The sequence below is a fragment of the Macaca nemestrina genome, chromosome 20 (genome assembly GCF_043159975.1).
Source record: "Macaca nemestrina isolate mMacNem1 chromosome 20, mMacNem.hap1, whole genome shotgun sequence".
Classification (NCBI taxonomy): domain Eukaryota; kingdom Metazoa; phylum Chordata; class Mammalia; order Primates; family Cercopithecidae; genus Macaca; species Macaca nemestrina.
In genome coordinates this window covers 58516602-58544059 of record NC_092144.1, presented here as the reverse complement: position 1 = coordinate 58544059, position 27458 = coordinate 58516602, and the positions used below count along the sequence as shown (strand labels likewise).

General features: G+C 51.5%; 1 protein-coding gene across 3 annotated transcripts; it reads left to right on the top strand.

Moving 5' to 3' along the window:
* Positions 1 to 58: 58 nt before the first annotated feature.
* LOC105478634 (transmembrane protein 143) lies at positions 59 to 25822 on the top strand. Of its 3 annotated transcripts, XM_011736141.2 has the most exons (8): positions 59 to 262; positions 629 to 869; positions 4090 to 4194; positions 18402 to 18596; positions 20227 to 20357; positions 20876 to 21155; positions 23986 to 24175; positions 24751 to 25822. In XM_011736141.2, exons 1-8 carry the CDS (start codon positions 240 to 242, stop codon positions 24963 to 24965), a joined length of 1380 nt encoding a protein of 459 aa, XP_011734443.1. In that variant the 5' UTR covers positions 59 to 239; the 3' UTR covers positions 24966 to 25822. The 3 variants fall into 3 exon arrangements, with proteins under 3 accessions (XP_011734443.1, XP_011734444.1, XP_011734446.1); XM_011736142.2 differs by lacking the exon at positions 4090 to 4194; XM_011736144.2 differs by lacking the exons at positions 23986 to 24175; positions 24751 to 25822 and adding an exon at positions 22422 to 23957.
* The last annotated feature ends 1636 nt before the right edge of the window (positions 25823 to 27458 follow it).

Sequence of the window (27458 nt, the reverse complement as noted above, 5' to 3'; positions counted from 1 at the left end):
CGCCCCTTTCCTTTGTAGCAAGCTGACAAGGATACACTCCTGTGGCGCATGCGTTGCGCCCAAACGAGGCCAGTGGTGGAGAAAGGCAGGCAGATAGCGCATGCGTAGTTGAGATAGGGAGGTGGCAGTGAGAAATGGACAGCTCGCATTGATACAGGCTTTACGCATGCGTTTTACTGCTGGCTGAAGCTGAACCTCGGGAGCCCAGGACGCCTTCCTGCACATGCGCAGGAGGCTCAATGACAGTCGAGCTTTGGCTAAGGTGAGGGAGAGATTGGGGGATTGCATGGCCAGGGAGGGCGGCCCTGCACCCCCTAGGTAACCTTTCCGAGCATTCCTGCTCTCCTAAGATCTACCTCGCTGTCTAGACCCCAAGCAAACGTTGTACCACTACAGGATCTCTGGGCCTGCAAAACGCCCCGAAACCTAAGACCTCTGACCCCTGTGTGGGACCCAGGCCAACTGAACGGTGTGGGAAGGGGACAGGCAACAGGGGCTTCGAGGCGAGCAGATGGGCTCTGCGCCCTGCCTGGGGTAGAGACAGCTTCTGGAGGGTGGGACGTGGAGGTGGAGAGGGCGCTTTTCCTCTAGATGGCCTTTGACCCCCTTCCCATTTTCCTCTGTTTAGGCTCCAGGGAAAGGGTCTAGCCATGCTGCATGTGACCCGGGGGGTCTGGGGGTTCAGGGTCCGAGTATGGCCACTGTTGCCCGCGCTCCTCGGGCCCCCCCGGGCCCTCTCATCGCTGGCAGCCAAGATGGGGGAGTATCGCAAGATGTGGAACCCCAGGGAGCCCCGCGACTGGGCCCAGCAGTACCGCGAGCGCTTCATTCCCTTCTCTAAGGAGCAGCTGCTCCGCCTCCTAATACAGGTACCGCCCGTCCCGGATCCAAGAGCCTGGGGACTACCGCTCCCAGCAGGCTTCACGGCGGCAGGGCCCTAGTTGCTGCAGAGAACTGCCCTGGCGCCTCCTGGGAGTTGCAGTTCCCGGGTCCCTTCGTGGTTCCCTGGTGGGCGGGAGATGAGCTGGAATGCAGGAGCCAGGTCTCCGAGATCAGATGCAGCATCCATTCCCGATTCTGGCTTGTTCTGAGGGCTTGAACAGGCACTCTCTGGGGCATGGTTTTTCCCTCTGTAAGACGGGTATAGTAATGATCCTCATCATTACTATGTCTACTACCTGATAATAATTGTACCTATAAAGTCACAACGCTGTAATCATAATTATTATCACACAATTTGAGCTCTGACTCTATGGCACTGTGCCAGACATTTTTCATGTATTGTTGAGTCATCAGTAAGAGAGATACCACCATCATCCCCATTTTACAGATGAGATAATGGAAGCATAGGAAAGGAAAGTGACTTACCCAAGGCCACAGCATAGTGGCGTAGATTTGAACCAAAGTGGTCTGACTCCAGAGCTGGCCCAGGACTAGGGTTAGGCAAGTGAGGCATTCGCTGGACCCTAAGAGTGAGTGCCTCCATTAAATTTTGCACCCTTGGGTGTCATATTCACGTCATCCTAGGCTTGGTGTCACTCTAGAACCTGAGTACTTATTACCACCATCGTCATCATTGTCATTATTGAGGATTTTGAGGATTATTATTCATTCATTCATTTATTTTTGTTTATTATTATTATTATTATTATTATTATTATTTTATTTATTTATTTTTTTGAGACGGAGTCTCGCTGTGTCGCCCAGGCTGGAGTGCAGTGGCCGGATCTCAGCTCACTGCAAGCTCTGCCTCCCGGGTTTTTACGCCATTCTCCTGCCTCAGCCTCCCGAGTAGCCGGGACTACAGGCGCCCGCCACCTCGCCCGGCTAGTTTTTTGTATTTTTTAGTAGAGACGGGGTTTCACCGTGTTAGCCAGGATGGTCTCGAACTCCTGACCTCGTGATCCGCCCGTCTCGGCCTCCCAAAGTGCTGGGATTACAGGCTTGAGCCACCGCGCCCGGCCAATTATTATTTTTTTGAGATAAGGTCTCACTCTGTTGCCCAGACTGGAGTGCAGTGGCACAATCTCAGCTCACTGCAATTCTCTGCCTCCTGGACTCAAGTGATCCACCTGCCTCAGCCCCTCAAGAGGCTGGGACTACAGGTGCCCATCACCACGCCTGGCTAATTTTTGCATTTTTAGTAGAGACAGGGGATTGCCATGTCGGCCAGGCTGGTCTTGAACTCTTGGCCTCAAGTGATCTGCCCACCTTGGCTTCCCAAAGTGCTGAGATTACAGATATGAGCCACCACACCCAACCATCATTCATTCATTTAACATTTATTTATTGAACATCTACTGTATGTACTCAATTCTGTGCTAGACTTGATACACACACAAATATATGCATACAAATACACACAAGTATATGCAAATACACACACAAATACATTCTCACACAAATACACAAATATATGTACACAAATGCATAAATATACACATACAAACACATACAAATATACATACACAAATACGCATACACAAACACGCACAAATATATGCACACAAAAATGCACATATATACACACACATAAATACACAAATATATGCACACAAATGTAAACACATGTATACAGGACACGTGTAATCTCATCAGATTCTCACCATAGCCCTCTGAGACAGAGGGTGTGATCCTCTGTTGCCAGTGAGGAAACTGAGGCTCAAAGAAGTGAAGACAATTACCCAGGACATTGAGATAGGAAACATAAAGAAGTGGCTCAAGGCCAGGCGTGGTGGCTCATGCCAGTAATCCCAGCACTTTGGGAGGCCGACGCAGGTGGATCACCTGAGGTCAGGAGTTCAAGACCAGCCTGGCCAACATGGTGAAACCCCGTCTCCATTAAAAGTACAAAAATTAGCTGGGCATGGTGGCAGGCACCTATAATCCCAGCTACTCAGGAGGCTGAGGCAGGAGAATCACTTGAACTACGGAGGTAGAGGTTGCAGTGAGCTGAGATGGTGGCCACTGCACTCCAGCCTTGGCAACAGAGTAAGACTCCATCTCAAAAATAAAACAAAACAACAAAAAAACCCCAAAATGGTTCAATGTGTGCTCTGGTGTCAGAGAGACCTAGATTGCAATCACTTCCCACAGACACTGCAGCCCTTACCAAATGACTTTTCCAGAGCCTCAGTTTCTCCTGCTGAAAAATGGGAGTTATAATTCCATCAACCTTGGGGGGATGGTGACTCAGCCTCCCAGCACTTTGGGAGGCTGAGGTGGGAGGATCGCTTGAGCACAGGAGTTCAGACCAGCCTGGGCAATATAGTGAGACTCCACCTTTATAAAAAATTGTAAAAAATTAGCGAGGCATAGTGGTGGGCACCTGTAGTCTTAGCTGCTCAGGAGGCTGAGGTGGGAGGATCACTTGATCCCAGGAGGATGAAGATACAGTGAGCTGAGACTGCACCACTGAGCTCCAGCCTAGGTTACAGAACGAGACCCTGTCTCAATATAATAATAAATAATAATAATAATAATAATAATTCCATCTACTTCTGGAGGATGACATTACACTGTCAAACAGTTCCTGGAATTGTGTGAGTGTTGGCTAGGAAATGTGAAAGCAAAAACTTGAACCTCCAGCTTTTTAAGCCCAGTATAGTTTTTCACTATATTTGGCTGCCTCAGTTTCAGTAAAATGAACAAACTTTTTTTCCAACCAAAACAAAACTTTTTTTTTTTTTGAGCCGGAGTCTTCATGTTGTCTAGTTTGGAGGGCAGTGGTGCGACGTCGACTCACTGCAGCCTCCGCCTCCCCGGTTCAAGCAATTCTCCAGCTTCAGCCTCCCGAGTAGCTGGGACAACAGGTGCACACCACCACACCCGGCTAATTTTTGTATTTTTAGCAGAGACAGGATTTCACCATGTTGGCCATGCTGGTCTTGAACTCCTGACTTCAAGTGATCCACCCGCCTCGGCCTCCCAAAGTGCTAGGATTACAGGTGCGAGACACTGCGCCCGGCCCCAGAACAAAACTTCAAAGTCCGGAGCTCTGATTGTGTAGTTAGGTTGCCAGGGGAAGAATTCTTTCGCTTGGGGAAGGGGAAAAGGCCTACAGAGAAGTTTTGCTTCCTGAGGTAACAGGAATTCCACTCGAGTCCGGCAGAGAAGGCGGCTTTGGAGGCGTTCTCGGCCCACGTGGACTTCTGCACCCTGTTCCACTACCACCAAATCCTGGCCCGGCTGCAGGTGAGGATGGAGCCCCTCCAGCCCTGCGGCGCTTGTTCGCTCATCTGCTCATTCAGCAAACATTCTCTGACACCTTCTTGGAGCCTGGCCCTTATTTTAAGTGCTGGGGATTCAACAGTGAACATGGAGCCAACATTCCAACTGGGGAGACAAGGAATCAAATACATATAAAATATGATGCTTGCTGGTGATAAGTGCCATGAACAATGAGGCGGAGTAGTGGGATAAAGAGGGATGAGATGGGCCGGGCACGTTGGCTCATGCCTGTAATCCCAGCACTTTGGGAGGCCAAGGCGGGTGGATCACGACGTCAGGAGATCGAGACCATCCTGGCTAACACGGTGAAACCCCGTCTCTACTAAAAAAATACAAAAAAATTAGCCTGGCGAGGTGGCAGGCGCCTGTAGTCCCAGCTACTCAGGAGGCTGAGGCAGGAGAATGGCGTGAACCCGGGAGGTGGAGCTTGCAGTGAGCTGAGATCGAGCCACTGCACTCCAGCCTGGGCGACAGAGCAAAGCTTTGTCTCAAAAAAAAAAAAAAAAAAAAAAAAGGGGTGAGATGGGGCCTGTTTCAGATGGGGTGGGTGGGAAAGGGCTCCCTGAGGAGGTGATATGTGGGCTAAAGGCTTAGCGAAGAGGGGGTATGAGCCTGATGAATGCCTGGGGGAGGATGTTCCTGGCAGATGGAAGAGCAGGTGCAAAGGCCCTGAGGTGAGCGGGGGCCTGGAGTATTGAGCAGTGAGGAGGCCACTGTGGCTGCAGGAGAGTGAATGTGCGGGAAGGGTGGGATATGAGGGCAGAGGGGATGGGGACAGATTGTACTGGGCCTTGCGGGCCACGGTGAGGACCTTGCTTTGTTTTTTGTTTGTTTATTTGTTTTTGTTTTTGAGATGGAGTTTTTGTTCTGTCACCCAGGCTGGAGTGCAGTGGTGCGATCTCGGCTCACAGCAAACCTCTCCCTCCCCAGTTCCAGCGATTCTCCTCCCTCAGCCTCCTGAGTGGCTGGGACCACAGGTGTCTACCACTTCTGCCTGCTAATTTCTGTATTTTTTGTAGAGACGGGGTTTCACCATGTTGGCCAGGGTGGTCTTGAATTCCCGACCTCAAGTGATCCACCCGCCTCGGCCTCCCAAAGTGCTGGGATTACAGGCGTGAGCCACTGCGCAGGCTGAGGACCGCTTTGACTCTGAGTGAGCCGGGAGTCATGGGAGGGCTCTGAGCCAAGGAGATGTGAGCAGCGGATTTAGGTGTTAACAGGATTTCTCTGGCTGCAGTGTAAGGAACAGACTGTCAGAGGCAAGGACATCTATGAAAGAGTCTATTATATTTGTCTAGGTGAGAGATAATGGAAACTCTGACAAGGGTAATAGTGGTGGAAGTGGTGAAAAGCAGTCAGATGCTGGTTATGTTGGGAGGCATTAGCGTTCTGCTGATGTGCTGGCTGTGGGGGTGTGGTGGGGAGGAAGAGAGGAGAAGTGGTGCATCTCCAGCGGTTCTGGCCTGAGCCTCCCGGAGGATGAAGCTGCCATTTACTGGGATGAGGAAGACCGTGATGGGATGGGGAAAAAGATCTGCAGGGAGGACTCAGAGCTCAGTTTTGGACTTAAGAATTTGAGCTACTTGGCCGGGCGTGATGGCTCACGCCTGTAATCCCAGCACTTTGGGAGGCCGAGGCAGGTGGACCACTCCTGGCCTATTCTTTTGAATTAAAAAAATGTTTATTTCAATAGTTTTTGGGGTACATGTGCTTTTTCGTTACATGGATGAATTCTATAGTGGTGAATTCTGAGATTTTGGTGTGCCCATCACTAGAGCAGTGTACCCAATCTGTAGTCCCTCACCCCCATCCCAACCCCCCTCCCTGAGTCCCCAAATTCCATTATATCACTCTGTATATCTTCCCCCCCTCATAGCTTAGCTCCCACTTATAAGCAAGAATATAAGCTATTTGGTTTTCCATTCCTGAGTTCCTTGACTTAGAATAATGGCCTTCCAGTTCCATCCAATTACTGCAAGAGACATTATATTGTTCCTTTTTATGGCTGAGTAGTATTCCATGGTATATATAGACCATATTTTCTTTATCCATTGAACTGCCTTTTAGAAAGCCAGGTAGAAAGATGGACTTGAATATGTGGATCTGGAGGTGAAGGGAGAGGTCTGGGCTGAGAAACTGCTGTGGGAGGATCTATTAATAGATGGTAGTACTGCCAGGCGTGGTGGCTCACTCGTGTAACCCCAGCACTTTGGGAGGTCAAGGCAAGTGGATCACCTGAAGTCAGGAGTTCGAGATCAGCCTTGCCAACATGGCGAAACCCTGTCTCTACTACAAATATAGAAATTACCAGCCTGACCAACATGGTGAATCGCCATCTCTACTAAAAATACAAAAATTAGCCAGGTGTGGTGGCGTGTGCCTGTAATCCCTGCTACCCAGGAGGCTGAGGCAGGAGAATCGCTTGAACCCAGGAGGCAGAGCTTGCAGTGAGCCAAGATCCCGCCACTGCACTCCAGCCTGGGCGACAGAATAAGACTCTGTCTCAAAAAAAAAAAAGAAAAAAAAAAAAGCCGGCCGTGGTGACGCATGTCTATAATCCCAGCTCCCAGCTACTCGGGAGGCTGAGGCAGGAGAATCGCTTGAACCTAGGAGTGGGAGGTTGCAGTGAGCTGAGATTTTGCCACTGCACTCTAACCTGGGTGACAAAGCAAGACTGTGTCTCAAAAAAAAAAAAAAAAAAAAAAAGGGGGGCTGGGTGTAGTGGCTCACGCCTGTAATCCCAGCACTTTGGGAGGCCAAGGAGGGCAGATCATGAGGTCAGGAGATCGAGACCATCCCGCCATCCTGGCCAACATGGTGAAACCCTATCTCTACTAAAAGTACAAAAATTAGCTGGGCATGGTGGCTCGTGCCTGTAGTCCCATCTACTCAGGAGGCTGAGGCAGGAGAATCGCTTGAACCCAGGAGGCAGAGGTTGCAGTGAGCCGAGATTGTGCCACTGCACTCCAGCCTGGGCAACAGAGCAAGACTCTGTCTCAAAAAAAAAAAAAAAAAAAAGGAAAAAGTCACATGGGGCAGAATCCAAGACAGACCAGGTGTGAGCATCCAGCTGTCCTCTCCTGGTGGAGTCATGAATGGCACTTAATTCTCCCAGCAATATGTGTGACAACACGCAAGCAGTGCTGCCAACCGGGGACGCTCCTGTAAGCCTGGGTGTCCAGGGTTTTTACTGGGCGTCAGTCACATATGCATGGTGGCTGACCTGAGACTCCAGCCCTTCCAGAGGCCAAGCTGATACCAAATGGCTCCAGGCCCTGACCATAGATCACAGCATTAGCATACAGCATCCAGTGTGGCTCCAGGCCCCAGGTAAATCAAGACACTTTTTTTTTTTTGAGACGGGGTCTCGCTCTGTCACCCAGGCTGGAGTGCAGTGGCCGGATCTCAGCTCACTGCAAGCTCCACCTCCCAGGTTCACGCCATTCTCCTGCCTCAGCCTCCTGAGTAGCTGGGACTACAGGCGCCCACCACCACGCCTGGCTAATTTTTTGTATTTTTAGTAGAGACGGGGTTTCACCATGTTAGCCAGGATGGTCTCGATCTAAGACACTCTTATCAGTCAGGACATTCCAAGGGCTTAGAGGTTCCCTCCCAGAAGCTGTCCAGGGCCTGTCCTTTCTTTGGAATGTGCGGGGTTTGGACAACTCAGGCCTGCTGCATTCACCCCTCGCTGCATCCCACCACAGCCTTCTGCAGCTCCCTGCTTTGCTTTGAATAATAACAACCCCAGCAATGGCGGCATCACAGCCCATCGTTGCTGAGCGCTTGCTGTGTCTGGCTTATTGACTCCTTCCTGCAGTGCGGAGAGGCAGCTGCCATCAGCCCATACGTACAGGGAGAAACTGAAGGTCTCAGAGGGCCTGGGTTGTGCCCAGGATCACACAGTTCATAATTGGTGGAGTCGAGATCAAGTCCCTGTTTGCCTGCCTCCAAGCTCTTCCACAGGGCACCTGTGGCCTCTGGAGCCACAGTTTTTTTTTTTTTTTTTTCTATTTTTCTAAAAGTTAAGGCCGGACACGGTGTCTCATGTCTGTAATCTGAGCACTTTGGGAGGCCGAGGCGGGCGGATCACTTGAGCCCAGGAGTTCGAGACCAGTCTGGCAAACATGGTGAAACCCTGTCTCTACTAAATATACAAAAATTAACCAGTTGTGGTTGAGGGGGTGCCTGTAGTCCCAGCTACTCAGGAAGCTGAGGCATGAGAATCACTTGAACCCGGGAGATGGAGGTTGCAGTGAGCCAAGATCACGCCACTGCACTCCAGCCTGGGTGACAGAGCGAGACTCTTAAAAAAAAAAAAAAAAAAAAAAGTTAAAAAAAGCCCATTTTATTATAGAAATGTGTAAATATATAGAAATGTGGAAAGAATATAAGTGAATAAGCATATATCTCCCAGGCAGGAGGTTTTAAACAGAGGCAGAGGCAGGGTAGAAGTGGCAGAGGCGGGTGAGGCCTGCTGGGTGACCATTAGCCGATGACTTAAGTCCTTTGAAGATGTGGCCTGGGCAGGGAAAGAAGCAGCATCGCCTCGGTTCCAACAATAGCTTGGTTGTTCACTAGTGGGGTGGGTGACCTTGGCGGGTGACCTCTCTCTGATCTTTTTTCCCTGATTCATTCATTCATTGAATTCGCTCAGTAAATATTTACTGGGCACCTACTGTGTCTCTGGAATGGCTTGAGGCTCTGGGGGACAGTGGACAGCGTGACAGATGTGCCTCACAGGCTCTGTTCTACTGAGGAAGAGACCAGCAACAAGGTAAAGGAGTGACATTTGGCTGGGCACAGTGATTCACGTCTGTTATTCCAGCCCTTTGGGAGGCCGAGGTGGGTGGATCACTTAAGGTCAGGAGTTCGAGACCAGCCTGGCCAACATGGTGAAACTCCGTCTTTACTAAAAATACAAAAATTAGCTGGGTGTGGTGGCGGGTGCCTATAGTCCGAGCTACTCAGGAGGCTGAGGCAGGAGAATCACTTGAACCTGGGAGGCAAAGGCTGCAGTGAGCTGAGATCGCACCACTGCACTCCAGCCTGGGTGACAGCAAGATTCTGTCTCAAAAAAAAAAAAAAAGAAAAGAAAAAATCTGGATGCAGTGGCTCACGCCTGTAATCCCAGCACTTTGGGAGGCCGAGGCAGATGGATCATATGAGGTCAGGAGTTCGAGACCAGTCTGGCCAACATGGTGAAACCCCGACTCTACTAAAAACACAAAATTTAGCTGAGTGTGGTGGCACATGCCTGTGATCCCAGCTACTCGGGAGGCTGAGGCAGGAGAATTACTTGAACCCGGGAGGCAGAGGTTGCAGTGAGCCGAGATCACACCACTGCACTCCAGCCTGGGCAACAGGGCAAGACTATGTCTCAAAAAAAAAAAGTAGTGAAATGTATTAAAAGGTGTTTCCTTGTGGAGGTCCTGAGGGGGAACCATCCATGGTGTCTCTCCTGGCTTCCTGTAGCGGCCAGCAACCCTTGGTGTTCCTTGGCTTATAGATGAGTCACTCTAACCCCTGTCTCCATCTTCCTGTGGCTGCCTTCTCAGTGTCCTGTGTGTGTCCTTTTCTGTCTCTTATAAGGACACTCTCACTAGATTTAGATTCCACCCTAGTTTAGTATGATCTCATCTATATCTTTACCTTAATTCTACCTGCAAAGACCCTATTTCTGAATGAGATCATATTCTGACGTTCCAAAGGGATGTAAATTTTTAGGGAAAACATTCAACTCATTATACCCAGTAAATTTGAATGTCAGATAAACTATGGATCATTTTTTAGTAGCGTATGTGTGTCTTGTGCAATACAGTCATCCAATATTGCACGGGACATAAACTAAAAACATTGTTTGTTGCTGGGCTGGGCGCAGGGGCTCACGCCTGTAATCCCAGCACTTTAGGAGGACGAGGCGGGTGGATTACTTGAGGTCAGGAGTTCGAGACCAGCCTAGCCAACATGGTGACAGCCTGTCTCTACTAAAATACAAAAAACAAATTAGCTGGGCGTGGCGCGCGCCTGAAATCCTAGCTACTATGGAGACTGAGGCAGGAGAATTGCTTGAACCCTGGAGGCGGAGGTTGCAGTGAGCCGAGGCAGAGGTTGCAGAGTCACGCCTCTGCACTCCAGCCTGGGCAACAGAGTGAGACCCCGTCTGAAAAAAAAAAAAATTGCTTGTCGTTGATCTGAATTCAGATGTTACTGGTGTCCTGCACAGTCAGCCCTTCATATCCATGGGTTCTGCATCTGTGGATTCAACCAACTCGTGGATAAAAATTATTTGGGAAAAAAATTGTATCAGTAGTGAACATGTACAGACTTTTTTTTTTCCTTGTCACTATTCTCTGAACAATGTAGCATTACAATTATTTACATAACATTTTCATTGTATTTGGTGTTATAAGTAATCTAGAGAAGATGATGATTTAAAGGACACATGGCCAGGCACAGTGGCTCATGCCTGTAACGCTAACACTTTGGGAGGCTGAGGCGGGAGGATCATTTGAGGACAGGAGTTTGAGACCAGCTTGGACAACATAGTAGGGCTCCGTCTCCACAAATTTTTTTTTCCTTTTTTTTTCTGAGACAGATTTTCACTCTGTTCCCCAGGTTGGAGTGCAGTGGCGTGATCTTGGCTCACTGCAATCTCTACCTCCTGGGTTCGAGTGATTCTCCTGCTTCAGCCTCCCGAGTAGCTGGGACTACAGGTGTGCACCACCACGTGTGGCTAGGTTTTGTATTTTTAGTAGAGACGGGGTTTCACCAGGCTGGTCTGGAACTCCTGGCCTCAAGTGATCCACCCGCCTCGGCCCCCCAAAGTGCTGGGATTACAGGTATGAGCCACTGTGCCTGGCCTTCACATTTTTTTTTTTTTAAATTAGCTGTGTGTGGTGGCACACACCTGTGGTCCCAGCTACTCAGGAGGCTGAGGCAGGAGGATTGCTTGAGCCTGGGAGGTTGAAGCTGCAGTGAGTCATGATTGCAGCACGGCATTCCAGCCTGGGGGACAGAGCTAGACCCTGTCTCTAGAAAAATAAAAATAAAGTATATGAGGGGATGTGCAGAGGTTATATGCAGACTTATCTTTTTTTTTTTTTTTTTGAGACACAGTCTCGCTCTGTCGCCCAGCCTGGAGTGCAGTGATCTCGGCTCACTGCAAGCTCCTCCTCCTGGGGTCACGCCATTCTCCTGCCTCAGCCTCCCGAGTAACTGGGACTACAGGCGCCCGCCACCGCGACTGGCTAATTTTTTGTATTTTTAGTAGAGACGGGGTTTCACCGTGTTAGCCAGGATGGTCTCCATCTCCTGACCTCGTGATCCGCCCACCTCGGCCTCCCAAAGTGCTGGGATTACAGGCGTGAGCTACCACGCCTGGCTGCAGACATGTCATTTTATATCAGGGGCTTGAGCATCTATAGGTTTGGGTATCCATGGGACATCCTGGAACTGATCTCCTGTGGATACCAAGGGATGGCTGTATTTTTCTTTTTTTCAAAACCTAATAAGGAGAAAAGGAACGCAAGGGAGGGTGTGTTTTGCAGTTTCAGGTAAGGTGGTCAGGAAGGCCTCACTGAGCAGAGCACATTTGAGCAGAGACAGAGACCTGAAGGAGGCGGGAACAAGCCCTCTGGATAGCTGAGGGAACCCTACGTGCAAAGGCCCTGGGGCAGGAGTGTGCATGGTATGTAGAGGAACAGCCAGGAGGCCTGCGGGGCCAGAGCCCGGCGAACCAGGGGAAGAGAGCAGGAGGTGAGGGCAGAGGGAGGGGGACCTGAGGCCAGATCCTGCAGGGCCCCCTGGGCGGTGGTGAGGACTTTGCTTTGACTGAGTGAGCAGGTGGCTAAGCGGAATGTTCTAAGCAAAGAGCGGAATTGCTGTAGGTGCCAACGGGCACCCTCTGGTGGCTGCTTGGGGAACACACTGGGGATGGGGATGGGGCTCCCAGGCCAGGGAGGAGGGTGGCTGAGACCGAGGGGTGAGAAGCGGTCAGATTTTGCATCTGTTTTGAATGTGGTGCCATCAGGATTTGCCAATGGGTTGGATGTGTGAGAAAGGGAGGACTCCAGGATGACCCCCAGGCTTTGGGCCTGAGCACCTGGAAGGATGGAGTTACATCTTTTGAGATGGGGACGACGGTGAGAGAAGCAGGTTTGGGGCATCGTGGGTTTAAGAGGATGCCCTTGGCCAGGCGCGGTGGCTCACACCTGTAATCCCAGCACTTTGGGAGGCCGAGGCGGGCGGATCACAAGGTCAGGAGATCGAGACCATCCTGGCTAACACTGTGAAACCCCGTCTCTACTAAAAATGCAAAAAATTAGCCGGGCGAGGCGGCGGGCGCCTGTAGTCCCAGCTACTCGGGAGGCTGAGGCAGGAGAATGGCATGAACCCGGGAGGCGGAGCTTGCAGTGAGCCGAGATCGCGCCACTGCACTCCAGCCTGGGCGACTAAGCGAGACTCTGTCTCAAAAAAAAAAAAAAAAAAAAAAAAGAAGAGGATGCCCTTGCGGAGGCGTTGAGAGACCCACGGGCCATCTGTGTGGAAGTATTGAGTAGACGCCCAGCCGTGTGAATCTGGAGCTCAAGCGAGATATCTGGACTGCAGATGGAAATCTGGGAGTCCTCAGTAGACAGATGGCATGTGACAGCCACAAGGGAATGCTTGATGGTGGAAAATGGCAGCAGCAATTGCCACGAAGACCCAATTAAGTCATTCTTTTTTTTCTTTTTTTCTTTTTTTTTTGAGACGGAGTCTCACTGTCTCCCAGGCTGGAGTCAATGACACTGTGTTGGCTCACTGCAACCTCTGCAACCTCTGCCTCCTGAGTACAAGCAATTCTCCTGCCTCAGTCTCCCAAGTAGCTGGGACTACAGGCGTGCACCACCACGCCTGGCTAATTTTTGTATTTTCAGTAGAGACGGGGTTTCACCATGTTGGCCAGGCTGGTCTCGAACTCTTGACCTCAAGTGATCCGCCCGCCTCAGCCTCCCAAAGTGCTGGGATTACAGGCGTGAGCCACTGCGCCGGCTCCAATTAAGTCATTCTTGTAGCAGATGTTTGTGCGAGGCCGGGTGCCAGGTGCTGGGTCTTCATTGAGGAGTGAAATTGGGCCTGCATCATGCGCTCTGGGAGCTGAACGTGGATGGTGGGGACGGTCATGAATCGGATGCTCTCCCCAGTGATGGTTAAGTTCAGACCATGAGGGCAATGGGCATGGTGCCCTGCAGGCGGATAACAGAGTGGACCTCGGTTGCTATACTGGGGTCCATGTGCAAATTAGAAAAAGGTGCCACTTTCTGTAGCCTGGCACTGTCCGTTATAGTAGCCACGAACTTCGTTAAATTTACAAGTAGCCTGGGTGCAGTGGCTCACGCCTGTAATCCCAGCACTTTGGGAGGCCGAGGCAGGTGGATCACGAGGTCAGGAGTTTGAGACCAGCCTGGCCAACATAGTGAAACCCCGTCTCTACTAAAAAAAGTACAAAAAAAAAATTAGCTGGCATGGTAGCAGGCTCCTGTAATCCCAGCTACTCTGGAGGCTGAAGCAGGAGAATCCCTTGAACCCGGGAGGCAGAGGTTGTAGTGAGTCAAAATTGCACCATTGCACTCCAGCCTGGGTGACAGAGCAAGACTCTGTCTTAAAAAAAAAAAAAAAAAAATTAAATGTAGACACTAGCTGTTAAAATTTAACATAACTAAAACAAAATTAAACATTTTGTTTCTCAGCATACTGATCGTGTTTCAGTGCTCAGTAGCCACCTATGGCCAGTGTCGACCTTATTGGACAGTGCAGATCTAGAACATTTTCCTCACTGCAGGGAGTTCTAGTGGATGGTGCTGTTCTGTTCCTTTATTTCCATCTGAAGGGTGGCTATCATGATAAATGGACAGGTCTGCCCTTAGATCTGGTACCTTTGTGCAGTGCACATCCTGCCCAACCACACAGGGTGGCCCTGTTCAGTTTGATGAGTAGAGGAAGGCTTCTTCCTTCTTCCTTCTTCCGTCTCCCTTCTCCCTTCTCTTCCTCCTTCTCCCTCCTCCCTCCTCCTCCTCCCTCCTCCTCCCTTCTCCTCCCTTCTCCTCCTCCCTTCTCCTCCTCCTCCTCCTCCTCCTCCTCCTTCTTTTTTTTTTTTTTTGAGACAGAGCCTCACACAGGGACATACTCTGTTGCCCAGGCTGGAGTGCAGTTGGCACGATCTCAGCTTACTGCAACCTCCACCTCCAGGGTTCAAGTGATTCCCATGCCTCAGCCTCCAGAGTAGCTGGGATTACAGGTGCCTGCCACCACGCCCAACTAACTTTTTTGTATTTTTAGTAGCAACGGGGTTTCACCACATTCCCCAGGCTGGTCTTGAACTCCTGGCCTCAAGCAGTCTTTCTGCCTTGTTCTCCCAAGGTGTTGGCATTATAGGCATGAGCCACTGCCCCTCTCTGAGGCTTTTTGATAGTGAAAATGGAGCTAGAATATGAGAGAGAATAAGACTTCAATAGTGAAAAGGGAAGAAGGCAGGAAGGGGTAGGAAGAGTCTTCCAACAGCATGTGCAAAGTCTCTGTGGCTGGAGGAACTAAAACCAATCTGGTTTGTTGTTGTTGTTGCTGTTTTGAGACAGGGTCTTCTCTGTTGCCCAGGCTGGAGTGCCGAAATGTGATCATGGCTCACTATAGACTCAATCTTCTGGGCAATCCACCTGCCTCAGCCTCCTGAGTAGCCCCACAGGTGTGCACCACCATGCCTGGCTAATTTATATATATATATGTGTGTGTGTGTGTGTGTAAATATATATATATATATTTTTTTTTTTTTTTGGTAGAGATGGGGTCTTGCTATGTTGCCCAGGCTGGCTTTGAACTCCTGGGCTCAAGCAATCCTCCCGCCTTGGCCTCCCAAACTACTGGGATTACAGGCATAAGCAATTGCACCCAGGCAACCTAAAGACAATCTGGATGGTATGGAGTGACCGAGGGGGTTTGTGGTCCTGTGAGGCCTTGCAGGCCCTGCTATGAAGCATGATCCTGATTCCCGAGGGCAGTAGAAGCCTTGGAAGGGTTTCAGCAGGAGATTGACATGGTCAGATGTGTCATTCTGGTTACACTGCCTCCTGGTCATGTGACCTCGAGCAATTACTTAACCTCTCTGTGCCTCAGTTTCCACATCTGTAACTGAGGAGTTTCACACTGTGAGAATGTGCATGTAACATACTTCAGTCTGCGCCTGGCACACAGTAAGTGCTATGTAAATACGCACCATTATCATTGATGATGGTTGTTGTTATTATTTGACAAGATCTCCCTGGAAGCTGTGCACAGAACCGATTGGCAGGGGATGGGGTGCGTTACAGGATTTGGGGAGACCATTGAGAAGGCTGTTGGTCTCACCCAGGCTGGATGAGATGGTGGTGGCTGGCACGGACTGGGACAGGGCTGGTGGGGAGGAGAGAGCTGGGTGAAGTGCCGGTCTGCTTGGAGGTGGAATCAGCAGGATTTATTGTGACAGGGAAGGGAGCAGCAGGGATCACGTGCAACGTCCAGGATTTTGGCCCAAAGCCCTGGGAGGATGTGAAGTTTCCAGAAGAGAATCTGGTTCACAGTGGACATTTGATCGATGCAGATTTCTTTCTCCTCCAGCTTTCAAACTGCAGCTCAGCCTGGGAATGGAATTTCTCAAGGTTACTCTATAAGTCCCAGAACTGCTCGACGAATCTAGGCTGGAGGATGTGGGCACAGCCCTAGGGCTTACTTCAGAGGAGGATTTTCTTGACTTGACTCTTTCTCTTTTTCTTTTTTTTTTGAGACAGGGTCTCGCTCTGTCGCCCAGGCTGGAGTGGAGTGGCATGATCATGATTCACTGCAGCCTCAACCTCCTGGGCTCAAGTGATCCTCCAACCTCAACCTCCCAGGTAGCTGGGACCACAGGCATGCACTATCATGCCTGGCTAATTAAAAAAAAAAAAAAAAAAAAAAATTCCAGGCGCGATGGCTCACACCTGTAATCCCAGCACTTTGGGAGGCCAAGGCAGGCGGAGCACGAGGTCAGGAGTTTGAGACCAGCCTGACCAATATGGTGAAACTCTGTCTCGACTAAAAATACAAAAAATGAGCTGGGCGTAGTGGCGTGAGCCTGTAGTCCCAGCTACTCGGGAGGCTGAGGCAGGAGAATTGCTTGAACCTGGGAGGCGGAGGTTGCAGTAAATTGGGATTACGCCATTGCATTCCCGCCTGGGTGACAACGAGACTTTGTAACAACAACAACAACAACAAAAGTTTTGCAGAGACAGGATTTCACCATGTTGCTCAGGCTGGTCTCAAACTCCTGGATTCAAGTGATCCTCCCACCTTGGCTTCCCAAAGTGTTGGGATTACAGGCATGAGCCACTGTGCCGGCCTCTGAATCTCTTCTGCATCCCAGTGTCTTTGCTCAGTTGTTTCTGAGGCCCTAGGCTTCCCCACCACCAAACCTTCGCCTAGGCCATTCCTCCCACTTGGAGGACCCGCCGTCTCTCCTTCCATTAATTCAGAATCGCACCTGGCCTGAACAAGCTGTTTCATAGAGCGCCTGCCCCCAAGAGACACATGGAGGGTGAGGTTTATGGCCTGGTGTTCTAGAGGGGTGATTTCCTTGGAGGCTCTTGTAGTCTGGGACAAGTTATATGTCATCCTGAGACTCAGTCTCTCCGTGAGCAAAATAGGCTAGGCAGCTGGAAACTCACTTGACATTCATTCTAAGACTTTTTTAGGACGGATGTGTAGGGACATAAGATGAGGTGGGCAGGGTAGATGCCAGTTGTGAGGGACCTTGAAGGTCATGGAAAGCTTCTAGATTTTATTCTAAATACAGTGGGAAGCCGTTGGAGGGGTGGATCGTGGGAACCGTTTACAGCCTCAGTAAGTTCTTCCCAATGGCCACGTGGATACTGGTTCAAAAGTAGCAAGAGTAGGCCAGGTGCGATGGCTCACACCTGGAATCCCACCACTTTGGGAGCCTGAGGTGGGGGGATCCCTTGATGTCAGGAGTTCGAGACCAGCCTGGCCAACATGGTGAAACCCCGTCTCCAATAAAAATACAAAAATTAGCCAGGCGTGGTGGTGGGCACCTGTAGTCCCAGCTACTCAGGAGGCTGAGGCAGAAGAATCACTTGAACCTGGGAGGCGGAGGTTGCAGTGAGCTGAGATCGTGCCATTGCACTCCAGCCTAGGCAACAGAGTGAGACTCCATCTCAAAAAACAAAAAAACACACACAAAAAACAGATAAATACAAAGAAAGTAGCAAGAGTAAAAGTTGGGGAACAGAAGCCCTAGGTAATTGTTTAAGTGAGAGATGAAGGTGACTTCAGTGAGAAGATAGCAGCAAAGGAAATAGGAGGATGGATTTAAGAAGATTCAAGGGTTTAGTAAGTGAACTTGCCAAAGGACTGGATATGGGGGTGACAAGAAAAGAATCTGCCAGGCACAGTAGCTTATGCCTGTAATCTCACTTTGGGAGGCCGAGGTGGTTGCATCACTTGAGGTCAGGAATTCAAGTCCAGCCTGGCCAACATAGTGAAACCCTGTCTCTACTAAAAATATAAAAATTAGCTGAGTGTGGTGGCGTGTGCCTGTAATCCCAGCTACTCAGGAGGCTGAGGCAGGAGAACTGCTTGAACCTGGGAGGTGGAGGTGGCAGTGAGCTGAGATTGCGCCACTGCACTCCAGCCTGGGCGACAGAGCGAGACTCTGTCTCAAAAAAGAAAAGAAAAAAAAAAAAGAAACACAGGCCAGGCATCGTGGCTCACGCCTGTAATCCTAAAACTTTGGGAGGCCGAGGCCGGCAGATTGCCTGAGCTCAGGAGTTCAAGACCAGCCTGGGCAACATAGTGAATCCCCGTCTCTACTAAAATACAAAAAAAAAAAAAAAAAAAAAAAAATAGCCATGCGGCGGCACGTGCACCTGTAATCCCAGCTACTTGGGAGGCTGAGGCAGGAGAATTGCTTGAACCCGGGAGGCAGAGGTTGCAGTGAGCTGAGAAAGTGCCACTGCACTCCAGACTGGGTGACAGAGCGAGACTCTGTCTCAAATAAATAAATAAGTAAATAAATGGAAGTATCTGGAAAGTGACGTCCTTAGGTGTCCCCAGAATCCTTCATGCAGTGACCTAACCCATCTTTTTCTTTTCGACTCTCCTCTTAGGCCTTGTATGACCCCATCAACCCTGACAGGGAGACCCTTGAGGAGCCATCACTAACGGACCCCCAGCGTCTGTCCAATGAGCAGGAGGTGCTTCGGGCTCTGCAGCCCCTGCTGGCCCAGGCCAACTTCTCCCCACTGTCCGAGGACACCCTGGCCTACGCGCTGGTGGTCCACCACCCTCAGGATGAGGTCCAGGTACCTGGCTTCCCAGGAGAACGAAACTACCTAGAGGCCTCTAGGGTGGGGCAGAGCCTCTGGGAGGCAGGGGCTGCTGGGAGTTGTAGTCCTGAGCCTGGGACTCCCGCCCATGTGGCGCGCTTGGTGAACTCAAAGAAGGTGCTACTTTTGGCGGGGTGCAGTGACTCAAGCCTGTAATCTCAGCACTTTGGGAGTCCAAGGCGGGCAGATCACCTGAGGTCAGGAGTTCAAGACCAGCCTGGCCAACATGGTGGAACCCCGTATCTACTAAAAATATAAAAAATCTGGGTGTGGTGGCAGGTGCCTATAATCCCAGCTGCTGGGGAGGCTAAGGCAGTAGAATCTCTTGAACCCCGGAGCTGGAGGTTGCAGTGAGCCGAGATCTTGCCATTGCACTCTAGCCTGGGCAATAAGAGTGAAACTCCATTAGAAAAAAAAGAGGTGCTGCTTTCTCAGGTCACTTCGCTGCCATCTGTTGGAAAAGTATCATATAATATGGCTCTCTCACGGCGAGAGACTTAGCACCATCTGCCAAAATTGTAATGATAAATAATATAATATAATACAAGGCCAGATTCAGTGGCTCATTCCTGTAATCCCAGCATTCGGGAGGCTGAGGTAGGAGGATTGCTTGAGCCCAGGAGTTCCGGACTCATCTAGGCAACACAGGGAGACCCTGTCTCTACAGAAAATACAAGCATTAGTTGAATATGGTGGTGCGGGCCTGTAGTCCCAGCTACTCGGGAGGCTGAGGAGGTGGGAGGATCATTTGATCCCAGGAGTTTAAGGCTGCAGTGAGCTGTGAGCCATGATCTTGCCACTGTACTCCAGCCTGGATGACAGGGTCAAAAAAACAAAACAAAGCACACACACACATACAAACGCAAACCCCAAAAAGCACGCAAAATGCTAACAAAATTATAAGAAATACTAAAATCAGCTGGGTGCAGTGGCTCACACCTGTAATCCCAGCACTTTGGGAGGCCAAAGTGGCAGATCACTTGAGGTCAGGAGTTTGAGACCAACCTGGCCAACATGGTAAAACCCTCTCTCTACTAAAAATACAAAAATTAGCCAGGCATGGTGGCGGGCACCTGTAGTCCCAGCTACTTGGGAGGCTGAGGCACGAGGATCACTTGAACCCAGGAGGCGGAGGCTGCAGTGAGCTGAGACTTTATTTTTTAAAAATAAAAACAAAATAAAAAATACTAAAATCTCCCAAAATTCCACATTTTAGTGATTTTAAACTGCAGTTTTTCCAAAGTTATGTTTTGTCGTCTCTGAAATTGGGATGCGAATTACAGGTGGTGCTGTGACACCATTTAATCGGCAGTGTATTTAGGTTTTAGTTGCTTCATAAAGTAATCGGGCAGAGTCTGTGGCACCTTAGATTCTAGGAAATACGGTAATAAAGATGACTTCGACGTGAACGGCACCATGTTAGATGATGAACCCTGGTGCAGTATACTACATGGACAACCATATGTGACGGCCCTGCCTAGACAGTGAATGGTGATAAATGGGAAACGGGGGAATTATTTAGGGGCGGGGCATCTGATTCTGGTATCCTGCCCTCAACATCCCTGCCCATGTTCACCCGCCACTGCTTCCTTCATCTCCCCGGCAGGTGACAGTAAATTTGGATCAGTATATCTACATCCACTTCTGGGCCCTGGGCCAGCGAGTCGGGCAGATGCCCCGGAAGTCCAGCGTGGGCTCCAGGCGTGGCTTCTTCACCAGGCTGCCCCCTGCAGAGAGGTGAGGCGGCTCTTGTTCCCCAGCTGCAGCAAGAGGGAGCAAGGTTAGAGTCAAGAGGGGACTGACAGGTCAGTGTCTGGTTTGGGTGTCTGGGCCCTGGGCGGGAAGTTGAGAAATGGGAGGCGTGACTCATCCAAACGCTGTCTTTTCTTCCCAAGGGAAAGTGAGTACTACACTCGATTCCCAGGGGAAGAGAAAGGATGGGGACAGTTCTCCCCATTTTCCAATAAGGAAAACTGAGGCTTGGAGAGGGAGGTCCACATTCTGAAGATGCAGCGCGGCCAGGATTCCAACAAACAACCTGCAAGTCCAACACCAGGGATCGATGGTGTGACTGAACTGATCCCCGGTGGTTGGACACAGCTGATCTCTGGTTTCTTCCCCATGGTTACTGAGTCGCTTTTAAGATGGTTGTGCGACTGTAGAGCCAGAGCGAGTGTCCTGGGATTGGAGGGGGCTCCCCAGGGCAGTGCAGTCCCGATCCTGCTCCTGCCTCTGTCCCTGTCCCTGTCCCTCAGGAGATACTTTAAGCGGGTGGTGCTGGCAGCGCGGACCAAACGGGGACACCTGGTACTGAAGAGTTTCAAGGACACGCCACTGGAGGGCCTGGAGCAGCTGCTGCCGGAGCTGAAGGTGCGCACACCCACCCTGCAGCGCGCCCTGCTCAACCTCATGCTGGTGGTCTCCGGCGTGGCGATCTTCGTCAACGTGGGCATGGTGGTGCTCACCGACCTCAAGGTGGCCACCTCCCTGCTGCTACTGCTCTTTGCCATCTTCATGGGCCTGCGGGCCTCCAAGGTGAGCATGCGCCTGCCACACCTCCTGTGGCCCTGCGCTGTGGGGACCAGGTCAGGCCACCTATAGTTGTCTCTGTTTCATGAATTGTTCCTGCATCATGTTCTTCTCCCTCCCTCCCTTCCTCCCTCCCTTCCTTCTTTCCTTCCTTCCTTCCTTCTTTCCTTCCCATTCTTCCTCTTTTCTTTCCCTTCCCTTCCCTCCTTGTCCTTCCTTCCTTCCTTTCTTCCTTCCTTCTTTCCTTCCCATTCTTCCTCTTTTCTTTCCCTTCCCTTCCCTCCTTGTCCTTCCTTCCTTTCTTCCTTCCTTCCTCCCTCCCCCCTCCCCCTTCCTCCCTTCCTCCCTCCCCCTTTCCTCCCTTCTTCCCTCTCTCTCCTCCCCTTCCTTTTCCCCTTTCCCTTCCCTTCTTCCCCTTCCTTCCCCCTCTCCTCCTCTCCCCTCCCCTTTCCCCTTCCCCTTCCTCCCTTCCTTCCTTCCTGTTCCTTTTCCTTCCCTTCCCTCCTTCTCCCCACCTCCTTCCTCCCTCCCTTCCCTTTCTCCCTTCCCTCCCTTCCTGCCCTCTCCTCCCCTCCCCTCCCTTCCCCTCCGTTCCCCTTCCCTTCCCTACTTCATTTACTCAACACCCCTTGGGTGGGTTTCTGAATCTCTCTGAGCCTCAGTTTTCTCATCTGGAAAATGGGGATGATAGCGAGATCTGCCTTGTAGGGTTGTGAGCATGAAGTGAGTGAGTCTGTGAGAAGCACTGGGCAGTGCTCGGCTCGTGGTAGGGGCTACATAAGAGTTGACAGCCGCTCACTGAGCGCCGGCTTTATGGGCGCTTTAGTGATGTGGTGAAGGGGAGTGTGTTCTGGAACCGGACTTCCTGGATTTGAATCTGGCTCTACTGTCTTCTCACTGTGTCATCTTGAACCTCTCTGTGCCTCAGCTCCAAAATCTGCAAAGTGGGGATGATGGTGGGACCTAACTCAGAGGGATGCTGTGGGGATTAAATGAATTAACATGCACAGTGTGGAGAACAGAGCCTCCCACGTGGCACAGGAAGTACTATGTGAGAGTTCGCTAGTGCCAGGATGATGGTTGTTAGCATCACTAATTGGGCTGTTTGTTCCAAGTCCCCATCCTGACTGGGGATCATTATCATTGGGGGAGCTGGCTGACAAATGCAGCCTCCTGGGCTCCAGTCCTAGTGGACTGAATTGGAAACTCTGGGACTGGGGCCCAGGGAACTATATTTTTAACAAGCTCCCTTTTGATTCTGCTCCATGTGAGTGCTGGGCTGCCTTAAACAGTTGCACGGGTTGTTCACCATCCAAGGATCCGTGGCCCAGGGACCAGGTGGAGGCTGACCCCCAACGTGTGCTCCACTTGCCAAAACGCGTGTCCTGTCTCGAGGCTGAGTCAGCCCAGAGGGGAGTTGCCTTTTACTGATTCTCCCCAGGGTTGGCACCGGCCCCAGGAGTGTAGACTGGTGTGAAGCATCTGTCGTACCCGATCATTCACCTGATGGCTCATTGGTTTTCAAGCTGTTTTCAGCCATGCTGACAGGTTCTTAGGAAGGCCGGTAATAAATCCCGCAGATAATAGCCAGGCTGCACAGCCTGAAATGGTGCTGGGATACTCGGGCCAACAGAGGGGCTGGGGAGGGAGCAATTTCTGCTTGGGACCAGGGCTCAGGTAGGATCTGAAGAAAGCTCTGGAAGATGGGGGATTGAGCCTGGTGGAGAAAGAGCCCATGAGCTCAGCCTGGCGTATCTCATGGGGCTGGATCCAGTGAGCAGCGTAGAGAGAGGAGGCCCCAGAGGGTGGTGAGGGCCTTGAATACCCAGAGTGGCACCCTAGGTCTTATCCTGAGAATTGCAGGGAACTGTGGAAGGGTTGTAAGCATGGAGGGACAGCTGCGACCCTGGAGGGCAGAGGGGAGGGGCGAGATGAGAGTCAGGGAGGCGGGTGCCTCTGGGGAGAAGACTCTGAGTCCCAGCCCATGGTGACCATCCGCCCTACCTGTCTCTGGCCTCAGGGGGTTTGTGGAGCCTGTCAGGCTCTGAAAGACCCTATTTCAAACCCAATTCACACCAGGCATGGTGGCACATGCCTGTAGCCCTAGCTACTCAGGAGGCCAAGGTGGGAGGATCGCTTGAGCCCTGGAGTTGGAGTCCAGCCTGGGCAACATAGTGAAACCCCAAATCAAAAAATAACAATAAAAAAGCCCAGCCGGGTGCGGTGGCTCACACCTGTAATCCCAGCACTTTGGGAGGCCGAGGAGGGGAGATCACGAGGTCAGGAGTTCAAGACCAGACTGGCTAAGATGGTGATCACTTAAAGTTAGGAGTTCAAGACCAGCCTAGGTGAAAATCCCATCTCTACTAAAAATGCAAAAATTAGACCTGGCTCATGCCTGTTATTCTAGCACTTTGGGAGGCCAAGATGGGCAGATCACTTGAGGTCAGGAGTTCAAAATCAGCCTGGCCAACATGGTGAAACCCCAGCACCATGGGAGGCTGAGGAGCTAGGATCGCTCCAGGCTGGGAGTTTGAGACCAGCCTGGGCAACACAGGGAGAACCCTGTCTCTACAAAAAATACCGGGCTTGGTGGCACACAACTGTAGTCCCAGCTACTTAGGAGGCCAAGGCGGGAGGATGGCTTGAACCCAGGAGTTCAAGGCTTCGGTGCGTTATGAGTTCGCCTGTGAATAGCCACTGAACTCCAGACTGGGCTATAGAGCGAGACCGTGTCAGAAAAAAAACAAAACACCCAGCGTGGGTGACCCCGGTGGCTGTGTATGGGTGGGGGCGCACCCCGAACTGAGCCCACGGGGCGCTGTCCCGCCCGCAGATGTTCGGGCAGCGGCGCAGCGCGCAGGCGCTGGAGCTGGCGCACATGCTCTACTACCGCAGTACGTCCAACAACTCGGAGCTGCTCAGCGCCCTGGCCCTGCGCGCGCAGGACGAGCACACCAAGGAGGCGCTGCTGGCTCACAGCTTCCTGGCCCGGCGGCCAGGGGGCACTCAAGGCTCGCCCGAAGGTAGGACGTGACCCTGGGACACTGCCCCCGGGGGCCACACCCCCGCGAGGCCCCGCCCCAGCGCGACACGTCCCCACTCCCAGTTCCCACGGGTGGACCTGACGGATTTGCTAAGAGACCCCGACCCTCAACAGACAGGACCTCCGAATCCAGCCTCCGATCTTGGTCCCTGATGTGACCGCCCTTTCCTAACCTCAGCCTGGTTGGGAGTCTTGGCTCCATGGCACGGAACCCTCCTGTCACTCTTTTCCTCTACCTGAGCTGACACTCTCCTTACAAGAGACCCTGTGCGCTCCTTGTGTGGGCCCCAGGTGGTCCCCTTCCCTACAGGAGCCCCCACCTTCCCTGCGCAGGAGCCCCTGACTGATCCCCAGACGGGAGTCCCAGAGCTGGGCCTTCTGGCCCTCTCAAGCCTCCTGGGCCTTGTTCTGTTCCCTTCCAAACCTCAAGATCACTCCTACGCTTCTCCCAAACCCAGACCCTTCCTGTTCTTTGCCCTACGCCCCTCCTTGCTGGTCCCCCAAATCTTCCCCGATCTCAGTGTGACCTCAGAACACCTGCCTCTCCCCTTGCAGAGACCTCCAGGTGGCTCCGGTCGGAGGTGGAGAACTGGCTCCTAGCCAAGTCAGGCTGTGAGGTGGCCTTCAACGGAACTCGGGCCCTGGCGCATCTGCAGGCCCTGACCCCCAGCATGGGATTGTACCCACCCCCGGGTTTCCCCAAACTAGACCCAATGACTCCAATCACTTCCGAGCTCCCGCAGGCCACGCCCAGCAGTAACACCCCCTGAGTAGAACCTACCTTCCTGCCCAGTCAGCAGACTAGGAACTAAGCCCCGCCTTGTTCACGACAGGCTGTCAATTGCTGTTATACTTTTTGACTCCAACTTCCAATGACAGGTAATTATTTTTGCTACACTGTGTGCTTGAGCAAAGCAGCCAATCAAAGTAGCCAGCAGTTGCTGAGTCCCCCCCGCCCCTTCTATGAACAGCCAATCAAAGCGACTTAGCTCGGTTTCTATTCCATTTCTTAGTCCCACCTTCACCATAAACATCCAAGTGTGGTTTGACCGAGGAGCTGGGGGTGTCTGCCAATCACAGCTGCTCAGCTCTGGCTTCTGCAAACCGCCAGGTAGAGTGAAAGCTGCGCCCTCCCGAGACTATATATCATTGTCTTTTTTAGCCCGCTCCAGGCAAACTGCCCATCATGTGCACCAAGGCCGTTTAGCCCTGCCTCCTGGCAAACAGCCAGTGACAGCTGCTGGGTTCCATCAACCTTGGGCAGCCGGTTGTCGCTGCAGGGAAGCCACCAATAAGAATTTCGAAAGGAAACCTGATCTTGCTATCAATTGCTGCTGCTTAAATGGCAGGCCAGCTGGTCAGCTGCTGATCAGGGTGTCTAGGCTGAAGGAGTTAGAGACCTTGTGCTAGGTAGGTGAACCAGAAACCACCCTCGCCACCAAGACTCGCTCCCAACCTGGCTCCCGGCAATCTCAGGTGCCTTCCTCGCCCAGGTCCTTCACCCTTTCTACAGAAACTACCTCGGTCTGGATCTCCCCACCACCAGCAGCCTGTGCAATATTTATTAGTCTATCAATTTCTCCCCGGTCTCCTGTCCCAAAGTAATAAATCATGTTTAGTAAGTCTGGATGAGGCTACTCTCAACACACTGCCTTTAGGGTAACCTTGCTGTGTAGGAGCAGTTAAAAAATTATTTTAAGAAATCTGGATGAGTAGAATGGCTGCAGGAGTGGGAGGGAAGGAAAGCAATTGAATCCTGGAAAGAAGGGAGGGACTCTAGCTAGATCTTGGGGTCCCAGACAGAGAAAGCTGTAGTCCTAAAAAGAGGCTGGGTTCATGGTTGGTGAAACAAAGACAGTCATAGAAGAGGATCTTAGAAGGATCTGATTCCTGAGGAGTCCCAGGGCCTGATGAACAGAGGAGATAGGGTAGCCATGTGCGATTATGCAGATTTGCAGATTTTTTTTTTTTTTTTTTTTTTTTTTTGAGACGGAGTTTCACTCTTGTGGCCCAGGCTGGAATGCAATGGTGTGATCTTGGCTTACTGCAACCTCCATCTCCTGGATTCAAGTGATTCTCCTGCCTCAGCCTCCCGAGTAGCTGGGATTACAGGCGCCTGCCACCATGCCTGGCTAATTTTTTGTATTTTCAGTAGAGATGGGGTTTCACCATGTTGGCCAGGCTGGTCTCGAACTCATGACCTCAGGTGATCCACCCACCTCAGCCTCCCAAAGTGCTGGGATTACAGGTGTGAGCCACCAAACCCGGTCTGTGCAGATTGTTAACTGCACAAAGGAACACAGCCACGGCTGGGTGGCTGTAAGATCCAGCTCATACCCCTGCATGTGTCCTGGTGTGGGGCTGGGTCAGCAAGAAGAAGGGGGGTGCCTTCTAATTTTTGCTAACGTGTCATATGGGCTAGAGGCAGCCTTTGGAGAGAGGGGAAGTTTCCCTCTCTAGGACCCCAAATGTTCAGTCCCTAGAGAGGGAGACTGGGCCAGGTGTGGTGGCTCACGCCTATAATCCCAGCACTCTGGGAGGCTGAGGTGGGTGGATCACCTGAGGTCAGGAGTTCGAGACCAGCCTGGCCAACATGGTGAAACCCCGTCTCTACTAAAGATACAAAAATTAGCCAGGCATGGTGGTGGGCGCCTGTAATCCCAGCTGCTCAGGAGGCTGAAGCAGGAGAATTGCTTGAACCCGGGAGGCGGAGGTAGCAGTGAGTGAAGATCACGCCACTGCACTCCAGCCTGGGTGACAGAACGAGAACTCCGTCTCAAAAAGAAGAGAGAGAGAGACTGGTTTCCTAGAGGGAAAAAGAAAGCTCTTTTCCCAAATGGAAAGTTAGTAGAAAGAATAAAGAGTCCAAAGTTAGCCAGGTGTGGTGGCTCGTGCCTGTAGTCCCAGCTACTCAGGAGGCTGAGGCAGGAGAATCGCTTGAACCGGGAGGCGGAGGTTGCAGTGAGCCGAGATCGCACCACTGCACTCCAGCCTGGACAAAAAGAAAAGAGTCCAACAATCTAGAAACACACACTATGCCCGGGGCTCTGAGAGAGAGCAACAGAGTGCTAGAAGCTTGGGCAAAGAGACAGGACTGACTGGTCACTGCAGGCTTCCTATCCTAAGAGGGTTTGCTGGGACCCAGAATCCAGGTTCTTCCCAGAAGTGTCAGAAGGTCTAGATTCAGGTGCCTCTCAGAGGTCTCTTGGGCCTTGAGAGGGGAAGGCCCAGGCTCTTGGGTCTGTGGGAGGGAAACGGTGACT

What these genes read in the sequence shown, in the direction of transcription:
- LOC105478634 (XM_011736141.2), top strand. Translation starts at nt 240, where the DNA reads ATGACAGTCGAGCTTTGGCTAAG. An exon ending in ACCCTCAGGATGAGGTCCAG is followed by an intron (nt 18,597 to 20,226) that starts GTACCTGGCTTC and finishes TCTCCCCGGCAG; the next exon opens with GTGACAGTAAATTTGGATCA. An exon ending in AGGCTGCCCCCTGCAGAGAG is followed by an intron (nt 20,358 to 20,875) that starts GTGAGGCGGCTC and finishes CCTGTCCCTCAG; the next exon opens with GAGATACTTTAAGCGGGTGG.